This window comes from Triticum dicoccoides, chromosome 6A (genome assembly GCF_002162155.2).
Source record: "Triticum dicoccoides isolate Atlit2015 ecotype Zavitan chromosome 6A, WEW_v2.0, whole genome shotgun sequence".
Classification (NCBI taxonomy): domain Eukaryota; kingdom Viridiplantae; phylum Streptophyta; class Magnoliopsida; order Poales; family Poaceae; genus Triticum; species Triticum dicoccoides.
Genome location: NC_041390.1, coordinates 608805705 through 608816065, shown reverse-complemented (window position 1 = coordinate 608816065; position 10361 = coordinate 608805705). Strand labels below are relative to the sequence as shown.

At 42.8% G+C, this 10361-nt stretch overlaps 1 protein-coding gene and 1 pseudogene across 1 annotated transcript; one reads left to right on the top strand and one right to left on the bottom strand.

Annotated features, from left to right (window-relative positions):
• The first annotated feature begins 227 nt into the window (after positions 1-227).
• LOC119318421 (mRNA-decapping enzyme subunit 2-like) lies at positions 228-3843 on the top strand. Its single transcript, XM_037592977.1, has 8 exons — positions 228-389; positions 480-631; positions 787-914; positions 1255-1353; positions 2001-2153; positions 2740-2843; positions 3013-3080; positions 3403-3843. Exons 1-8 carry the CDS (start codon positions 304-306, stop codon positions 3618-3620), a joined length of 1008 nt encoding a protein of 335 aa, XP_037448874.1. The 5' UTR covers positions 228-303; the 3' UTR covers positions 3621-3843.
• A 3065-nt stretch (positions 3844-6908) lies between these two features.
• Positions 6909-9605, bottom strand: LOC119316110 (annotated as a pseudogene).
• Positions 9606-10361: the final 756 nt, after the last annotated feature.

Genomic DNA, 10361 nt, shown 5'->3' with positions numbered 1-10361 from the left:
GTCATATACAAACAAGATTTGCACTGTATTTGCACGTCCAAGCTAAGTTTTTGCGCCACTTTAATGTATCCTGCATGTTCTAGCACTAAAGTGACCGTTTACGCCAAGTTCTAGCACCATCGGTGTAATTGACTCGAAAAAATAACATGGCACATAGTTTGTGCAGCAATGAAGTTTTGATTTACGTAAAGCATGTAATACGCTTTCCGGCTTGAGTCACAGCTCCCATACTCCACTGCCCCCCTGCTCGAGTCCGGCCTACAGTGAGGAGACCGGAGCCAGAGAGGGGCGGGCGAGCGGTGGATGGCGATGGCGGGCGGCGGGGGACTGAACCGGTCCTCATCGCGGGGGCAGCTGCCGCCGCAGGAGCTCCTCGACGATCTCTGCAGGTGCGTAGCCCTAACCCATCCCCCGATCCCCATCTCCGCAACTCCATCCGACCCAAATCGAATCCAATCCAATCCAATCTCGTGCCGCAGCCGGTTCGTGCTGAACGTGCCCAAGGAGGACCTGGAGTCGTTCGAGCGGATCCTGTTCCTGCTGGAGCAGGCGCACTGGTTCTACGAGGACAACTCCGTGGAGCACAACCCCTCCCTCAAGTCCCTCTCCTTCAAGGACTTCACCTCCCTAAGTAAAGATAAAGATCGCCCCTTTCCCCTTTAAATCTACTCCTATCTCGTCACGGTCCGGGACTCTGAGCCCCGTCGAGGATGATGATTCTTGGCGGATTCGTCGCTGACTCCGACATTGTCGCCGTCCTGGTCGCCGTCGTCCTTGTGTGTGCAGTGTTCAACAGCTGCGCCGCTCTCAGGCCCTACCGCGCGCACCTCGACGACATCTACAAGGACTTCACGCACTACAAGTTCCGGGTCCCCGTCTCCGGCGCCATCATCCTCGATGACAACTATGACAGGGTAATTCTTTGTTCACTCTGTCTTTTATGCCCATCCGAGAGCATGTTACTGCATCCCTAGATGTGGTTTAGGAAGTAGGAGCAGGCTGCTAGGTCGGAACATCAACAGATGTGCTAAAGATTGGAATTTGGAGATAAGCAGCGCGTCTGATATCAGTTGCCCTGCTCGAAAGGATGCAATTTAAATCCTAGCATGTGCTACCTGTTAGCCTCTTATAGACGAATCACTTAATTTTCTCAATTTGCATATAGTTTCACACTATGTTATGCAATAGCCCTCAATTTCCTCAGGAATTTTGTTGAATCTCAAGGTTTGCTGACTTCTCCCTTTTTCTCTGCAGTGCTTACTTGTGAAAGGATGGAAGTCTAGTGCCAGCTGGAGTTTCCCCCGTGGAAAGAGGAGCAAAGATGAAGAGGATCATACTTGTGCAGTTAGAGAAGTAAATTTCTGGGCTTGATCCACGCTGCGCTTTACAGTTTCCATCAAACATTCTGCGCTTGTAGGGAAGCAATACTATTTGTTGATATTGCTGGGCAGTTATTTTCTGGTTTGCTGAACATGGAAGTTCTTTTTTTTTTACAGGTTAGTTTCCTAACAATTCAAATTTCAAAGCCCTAGATATTCTATGCACCCCAACTCATCGCATTCTTGAGTTAACGCCTGCATCCGTTCTCTACATATGGGCGTCTTCTTATGCCAAAAATGGACCACATCAATTTTCCTTTTGGCAATGTGTCACTGTCACAATGTCAAAGATAACAAGTGAATCCCCAATTTGTAGCATATTTACAGAAATAAAAGTCTCATGTTTCAGCTATTATTTCATTCTTAGATGTGTTCTTTGCTAGGTGGGATATCAAGCTCTCTAGTCGTCTATACTGTTTTCCTCGACCGAGAATGAGGCAATTTAGCACCAATTAGCTGTATTTATGCCCATTAGTTCTCTGCATAAATTACTTGAAGATCTGAAGTCATATTTTTTCTTTTGTCCAATTACGAGCTCGTCCTGTCCATGTTTTACACTTCGCGGCTTTTCATTTCATAACCAATTTTACCTAAGTGACATTTATTTGCATAACTATGCAGGTTCTGGAGGAGACTGGGTGTGATGTTTCTAAGCTGTTGAAAATGGATGACCACATTGAAGTTTCAATTGGACAACAGAGAGTTCGACTCTATATTATTACGGGTGTTAAGGAAGATACTGTTTTTGCTCCTCAAACTAAGAAAGAAATCAGTGTATGCAAATTCTCAAATCTTTCCTCATCTTTCTATTCGGTAAAACATTTTTTTCCGCACCTATCAACATCATGTTATGAAGATATGGCATGGTATTGGTATGCATGTCATGGTTCCTTGATCGGTAGTCTTCAATTGTTGTTAGTACTGTATATGTAGTAATAGTTTCTCCTTTCTGAATAACATATTGTAATTGAATGGTCCTGATGTTTTGCAACAATGCATCCCAGCTGAGAAGTGGCACTGTGTAGATAAGTGTTACTATTTTTGTAACCGCTGACACATGCCCAGACTCTTTGCAATTTCACACATGTTTTTCTAATCAGCACATTGCATCCCCACATGTTCTTATTTCCTTGGTTTGAACATTACCACATGACCAAACTGCTTGCAAATTTCTTATTACCCCGTATGCTATCTTAGATATAGCGTTGTGTTAGTAATTTTTGTGTTTGCTCGAGCTTCAAAGCTATTGTATTTGCATTGTTTGGTTTTTATTTACTATTCTCTCTCTTCTTTAAACCTTTTTTTTTGGTAAATGAGTGAAATGGCCACTGCTAACCTTTTCTCTCTGCGAATATGGCAGGAGATCTCATGGCACAGAATTGATGATCTTCTACCTGCTAGCGATGATGCAATATCTCGTGGAGTGAATGGGATGAAGCTTTATATGGTTGCACCATTTTTGATGTCAGTACTTCTTTACACTATTCTTTATATCTTCCTTTGTGCAGAAGTTGTTATATGCATTGCTCCCATGGTGGCTGTTAAACTCTTAGCATGTTCTATTGGTTCTGCTTCTTAAATGTATTTTGTTGGTTCCACATTATTTGGCGCCTTACGGTTTTGCTTGTCCCAGGGGTCTAAAATCATGGATAGGCACACATCGGTCCCAAGTATATCAGAAGTCAGATACATCTGCTAGAGGTTTCTTCTGCTCCCTCTTATGCCCATTGTGGTCATTGGCCTAGATAAAGACATTCCTGAGTACCCACGAATTAATTCTGTATTAACTGTTTTGCTTCAAATTTACCAAGCCCTGTTCTCTAAAGTCTAAAGTGAATCCACAGATGTCTTTCCAAAGTGAACCAAAGCTAATACACAGTATAACATATTCGAGGGCAATACTATATTCACGAGCAACTTGTGGTGCTTGATATATACCCATGGTGAACCTGTTGTGACATGTACTGCTCTCTTACATTGTTGTGAACCCTGAGGTAACATCTACAGTAACATCACTGTGCAGGTACTGTGTGGAAAGCGAAGAATCCCTCGGGTGTCTTTGTGCCTGTCGAGAACCCTGTTATTACTAGAGCAGGATCTGACACACAGAACCCTGTAATTACTAGAGCAGGATCTGGCACGCAGCACGTCGACAACCGCCCTGGCAAAAGCTTCAGAAGCTTCAGATTCGATACGGCCAGTATCCTGCAGTCCATGGAAGCTTCCTTTCTGCATACCTAGGATCCTCACAGATCATCAACTCCTGTACCCCTGATGTGTATAGACTATGGAAAGCCGTTGTCCCTCATTGTTAACTGGAATCCTTGACGCCACGGCATTTCGTCTTCCCCATCTCCTCTTCTGTTGGTATCTGTAATCTAGAACACAACAATTGTCACATCTTTCTTGAGTTGTTATAACGTCATCATGTCTTTCGTACACTTAAGTTCTCGCTTTTGCTTTAGGGAATATATGTGTCTGAAATTGTTTGCATGGTAACACTGGCTAGTGCAGGAAGAATTCATGTGTGCTATGGCCCTTTTCTTAGCATGTGGGTCATATATTAACCAGCTTTCTAATCGGTCGGATGCTGAATAAGACAGTCCTTTTTTGGCTTATTACAAGCCTCTGCACAAATGGCTTAAGGACCAGTTCTTTTTTGAGCCTATTTGGTTAAGGTGTACGTACACAGCTATCATATTCTCTTGCAACGTCACCTCTCTTGTGCCACTCTCCTTGTAACAAACATAGGAATACATACAAGTGAACTGCAGGAACGGCATAGGTGAAAACACATTGATTTTTGGAGCTAGCAGTACATAAATCAATGAATCACATCATTACAGGAATAAATCATAACACTTGCAGTTCTTCTGTTACCACATGATGAGCTTTCTTTGCAGCTATTTCCTATCACAAATGCAGCAAGAAACAGTGAAAAGTACGACAACAAAAAAGTTGTAGCAACAAGAGGCAAGTCTTGTAGCACCCATGAACTAACTCAACATGGATCAAACATAGGTTTTAGTAATTCAACAAGAAGGCTTCAAATCAGCATTCACCGCAACACACCGATATCACTAATTCAACATTGAATCGAACACAAGTTTGCTAATAACTTGCAGCATTACGCAGGTGAAGTAGGCATTGTCTGATCAAAAGAACAAGGAGTCCAGAACTCTACTAGCCAACACGAAAGAAGTACCACCATGACCGAAAATGTACTTGCTATAGGGTTTAGGGATAGGGAACTCGGTAAGATGGCAGTATGGCATATCAATCAATTGCCATTATTTGGACGGACAATATGGACTTCCATGGCGCTCCTTTTGTTGGTCAACAGCTCAAAGGGGCAGATATCGTCCATCTTCAGATCATTGTCTTTGACAAACTTCTTCCATCCACTTACAACTCGATAATTCTCACGTGAACTGCTAAACTTCCCCTTCCATTTCTTCCCAAGTAGCTGGAAATGGACGACTCGCTCATCTCCAAGATATTGCTCGGGGACAATCTATTCCAGATTTCAACACATTAATATTGTGTGTGTGTGTGTGTGTGTAAACTGAGGTATGACTGGTTATGAATGCATAAATCCTGATCAAGAATACTGTAGTGTTTTCATCAATAAAGAGAAGTACGTAAGTTTCAACAGACTTAAACGTTCATGATCGAAGATACAACAAAATATGGAGGGAGCCACTCACCAGGATGAATCCTTTATGAACATTGGTCTTCCCCATCAAAGCAATAAAGATGGGAATGTCAGAGTCTTCCCTGCCATTGTCGTCAGTACTTCTCTACACTTTTTTTGTATGTTCCTTTGTGCAGAAGTTGTTTATAAGCATTACTCCCATGGTGGTTGTTAAAATCTTAGCATGTTCGAGTTCTTGTGTCTCAGGGGTCTAAATTTATTTTGGTGGTTCCACATTATTTGGCGCCTTACAGTTTATCTTGTGTCCCAGGGATCTAAAAGCATGGACAGGGACACATCGGCCCAGTATATCAGAAGTCAGATACATCCGCTAGAGGTTTCTTCTGCTCCCTCTTATGCCCATTGTGGTCATTGGCTAAGATAAAAACATTCCTGAGTAGTCACGAACTAATTCTGTGTTAACTGTTTTGCTTCAATTTACCAAATCATGTTCTCTCAAGTCGAAACTCGATCCAAGATGTCTTTTAAAAGTGAACAAAATGCTAGCTAATACAAAAATATATAACATGCTCGAGCCCGGAGAATTATATTCGGGAGCAACATTTCGTATTCGATATATACCCATGTTGCACCTGTTGGGACATGTACTCCTTTCTTACATGCTTGTGAACCTTTTGATAACATCTGTGGTAACATCACTGCACAGGTACTGTGTGGAAAGCGAAGAATCCCTCGGGTGTTTTCGTGCCTGTCGAGAACCCTGTTATTACTAGAGCAGGATCTGACATGCAGCACATCGACAACCGCCCTGGCAAAAGCTTCAGAAGCTTCAGATTTGATACAGCTAGTATTCCGCAGTCCATGGAAGCTTCCTTTCTGCGTACCTAGGATCCTGACAGATCATTCAACTCCTGTAGCCCTGATGTGTATTGACTATGGAATGGCGTCGTCCCTCATTGTTAACTGGAATGCACAACGCCATGATGTTTCGCCTCCCCATGTCATGCTCAGTTGGCATGTGTAATGTGGAACGCAACAATTGTTACATCTTTCTTCAGTTGTTATAAATGTCATGTCTTTCGCACACTTAAGTTCTAGCTTTTGCTTTAGGGGATATATGCAATGTCTGAAATTGCTCGTATGGTAACACTTGTTACTGCACTTAAGTTCTAGCTTGCGCACTATGGTCCTTTTTTTAAAAGTATGTGGTCGTTCTAATCGGCGTTAGCTGAATAGGAGTCGGCCGTTTTGGCTTAAGCCTCTCAATAAAGGGAATGATAAGGGCCACCTCTTTTGGGCCTAATTTTTTGTATATAAGGTGTGTACATAAATGAATACACATGGATTTTTGGAGGTGCATAAATCCATGAATCACATCACTACATGAATAAATCATAATACTTCCAATTCTTCTGTTACCACATGATGCTCTCAATCTTTGCAGTTATTTTCTACCACCAATGTAGCAAGAAACAGTCATAGCAACAAGAGGCAAGTCTGGTAGAGCCCATGAACTAACTCAACATGGATCAAACATGAGTTTTAGTAATTCAACAAGACGCTTCAAACCAATATTCACTGTGACACACCAACATCACTAATTCAACACAGGAGAATCATCTGATCAAAACAACGAGAAGTCCAGGACTCTACTAGCCAACATGAAAGAAGTACCACCATGACCAAAAATGTACTTGCTTTAGGGTTTAGGGATAGGGAACTCGGTAAGATGGCAGTATGGCATGTCAATCAATTGCCATTTTTTGCACGGATAATATGGACTTCCATGGTGCTCCTTTGGTTGGTCAACAGCTCAAAAAGGCAGATATCATCCATCTTCAGATCATTGTCTTCGACAAATTTCTTCCATCCAGCTACAACTCGATAATCCTCACACGAACTGCTAAACTTCGCCTTCCATTTTTACCCAAGTAGTTGGAAGCAGACGACTTGCTCATCTCCGAGATATTGCTCGGCATACTTGTCAGGGACAGTCTATTACAGATTACAACAAGAGTTAATAGGTGACCAGCAAATTAATATCACGTGTGAGGCCAGGGAGTCCCCCCTTTTTGAAAAAAAAAACGTGTGTAAACTGAGGTATGACCGGTAATGAATACTATACATCATGATCAAGAATACTGTAGTGTTTTAATCAATAAAGAGAAGCAAGTTTCAACAGACTTAAACGTTAAAAGAAAATAGGAGGGGAGCGACTCACCAGGATGAATCCTTTATGAACGTTGGTCTTGACCATCAAAGCAACAAAGATGGGTATGTCTGAGTCTTCCCCTCCGCTGTCTGAGCGGATAGACTGGACCTTCTCCTTCACCTGCTGCTCCTGAGCAGAGGTTAGTCTGGTTTTACTCGTGGTAATATATCCATCCTTTTAACTGCTGCTTCTGAGCTGAGGTTAGATTGGCTTTTTTTTCTAGAAGCACGCCTGTAACTGTGTGCATTCTGGACATGATCTTCTGAGGAGAAAGAAGCTGCTGACAAGCCATCTCCTTCTCCTGTGCAAGTACAAAAAAACTAGTAAATACTATAGCTGCAAAAAATTGATGTGCGTGTGTTCTTTTTTACAAGGGAGGGAATATGTTTTGTACTCTTATCATACCAGCTAATGATTCAGAGGAAGAACTATTCTGCACTGTCCTGTTACCCTGACTTGACTCAACCGACTGAGGCTCTGTATGTGTTTCCAAAGTTGGTGGTGGCTGCATCTGCAAACAGTTCATAGTTCTCTCGAAGCCGGGGGGCTGCATTGCCATGCTCTGGGGATCAACATGGGAGCAGCTCCCGACTTCAGTAGTCTCTGTGGGAAGATGCGGATGAACCTGAGAATGGCTCACGGCCTGAGCAGGTGATTGCATTTGCATGGCCTGATGATGATGATGATCAACATGAAACTGAGTAGGCGACGGCGTTAGCATGAGCTGAGGAGAGCGGTCCATGGTTTTAGCAGTTTGCATCGGCTCACGAAGAAAAAGAAGGAGGTCAGCGGCGGCTTCAGTACGCGGCGTTTCCACGGTCTGATGATGACCAGAAGAATGTTCGTTCACGGTTTCAGCAGCAACACCGGTGCGCCTTTCGAGCGCGCGGGGCGGGAATGGATTGACGACGGATAGAGCTTTCTCGCAGCCACGCCGGTCAAAGATCATGACATTGAACTGAGAGTTCCCCTTGTATCTGAAGATTATGCTGTCACCCATCTGTAGGCTGAACTTCTCGACGAAGGTCCCCATCCCGTTGTAAGCACAAGCTGCTGTTCTTGGTTTCTGGCAACCTTAATTATGTAACTACATCCATTTTTTGTTTCTAGTTTAATCTCTTCTGGCATCTCTCCCTTCAAACGCTGAACAAATTCTTTCGCGATGATCTGCAGAAAAAAGTTTTAGAAGACTATTGCTTGTTTGCAAGGGCAGTTTGTAAACAGGATGTACATTTGTATCAAACTATGCATGATGTGTATGTCTCTAAAGCAAAACACAGCTACACACATGAGAATATAAATTACCATCTCATCTTGAAAATCACCCATAATGCGCTTCAACAAGTATTTTTTTTCATCATCCAAGTTCATATAGTGATATTCATCCCAGCTTTTGCACCTTCCACAAAGAGCATCCATTCTTTTAGCAGACCTGCAGTGCAAAGACCATTTGGTGTGAAATTTGGTCCGGTCCTATATATGAAAGAAAATCATGTATGATAAAGGCTAGTACTTCACCCGCTTTCATGTGCCTGGTTGCGTCTTTCTTGGACTTGAGGTAGAAAAGGATCAATAACGACCGATGATGCTTCCTCACGGCCATGCTTATCAAAGATTATGATGCTAAACAGGGAGTTTCCATTGCTTGTGAATAGTAAGGAATCACCAATCTCTAGATTGAAGTTTCCAACAAATTGTTCCCAACCCATAGTAAAAACACGCTTCTCTTGGTACTTGGCAACATTGATTGTGTAACTATAACCATTTCTGGTTTCTAGCCTGATCTCATCCGGGATCTCCCCTTTGAGACGTCCGACAAATTCTTCTGGGATTATCTGCAGAAAGAAATTCAAGAAATAGATATGTAAGAGGATAGATCCACATAAAGACACTCAAAATAAAAATACTAAAAGCACACCAAAACAAGGAAAGTGGGTGTGGATCGGATCCCCCTGTTTTGCAACGGGAATGTTTGAAGGAAATTTGTGCAAGCCAAAAGACGTAGCTAAATGTGCAATGGTGATGATGCTTGTGCCAGGTGGCGCCAATTTGAGCGCCAAATCTAAAACTTAAATAGACAAAAAGTTGCAAATTTGTAGTACATGAAGTATGGAACAGTATGTGAGTTCTCGCCCTTAGTTATTGACTACTATATACTAGGCAGAATTAGAAGTAGTAGTAGTAGTAGAAATTAAGTAGAGACATCAAGGATCTCCAGAACAAAACATAAAGAATCGGAGTTGGACTGCGTCTAACAATAGGTATTACTTACCATATCGTGTTTGAAATCACCCATCATAGGCACCAAGAAATGTTTGTTCTCATCATCCTGATTCCTGTAGACTGTAGTGATGTTCATCCCGCAGTATGCATCTTTCACAAGACGAGTTTATCTTCTCCTGCAGATCAAAAAGTGGAAGATGACATGAACCAACCGGGGCTGGGCCGGGGGAAGAGAGAGCTGCAGCAGCAGACGAACCAATCAACGGAGGACGGCCGGCCGGTGTGCGTCCGAGGAGAAGTCCAAGATCAAACCATATATGGCCAGGAAGGATCACAGTGAGGACACACAGGCAAACAGCGCTTACGATCACACCGGAAGTTCAAGCACCAGGACTCTTCGTCTTATAGTACTAACACAGAGGAAGGACGGTGAATGCAAAAAGTTTTACATCCATGTGAACACGAACAAGATTGCAAAGGACTAAAAACGGCCGTCTAGGGACTCCACCATCGAGCCTTCAATGGCGCGACTCTCGAGCTGACTGACTCACGTAATGCATGCCTGCGCTCAACTAATCTAACCTAAACACCGACCTAAAAAATAAATAAAAAAATCTCCGTTCACACCAGGTTCATTAGGTTCGTAGAATTATTGGAGGATTTTCGTAGGATTTTTTCCTAAGTATTTTTTTGAGAAAACTTTCAACCTGTTCATCGTCAATCATAGCAGTACAAAGAATATCATAAATAATAAAAATTACATACAGATCCGTAGACCACCTAGCAAGACTACAAGCATTGATCGAAGCGAACCGAAGGCGCACCGCCGTCATCATCCCTCCCTCGCTGGAGCCGGACAAAACTTGTTGTAGTAGATAGCCAGGAAGTCGTC

Coding starts and splice junctions, on each gene's coding strand:
- LOC119318421 (XM_037592977.1), top strand. CDS start 304: ATGGCGATGGCGGGCGGCGGGGGACTGAACCGGTCCTCATCGCGGGGG. Junction 2,154..2,739: donor AAACTAAGAAAGAAATCAGT/GTATGCAAATTC, acceptor CGAATATGGCAG/GAGATCTCATGGCACAGAAT. Junction 3,081..3,402: donor GTCAGATACATCTGCTAGAG/GTTTCTTCTGCT, acceptor ATCACTGTGCAG/GTACTGTGTGGAAAGCGAAG.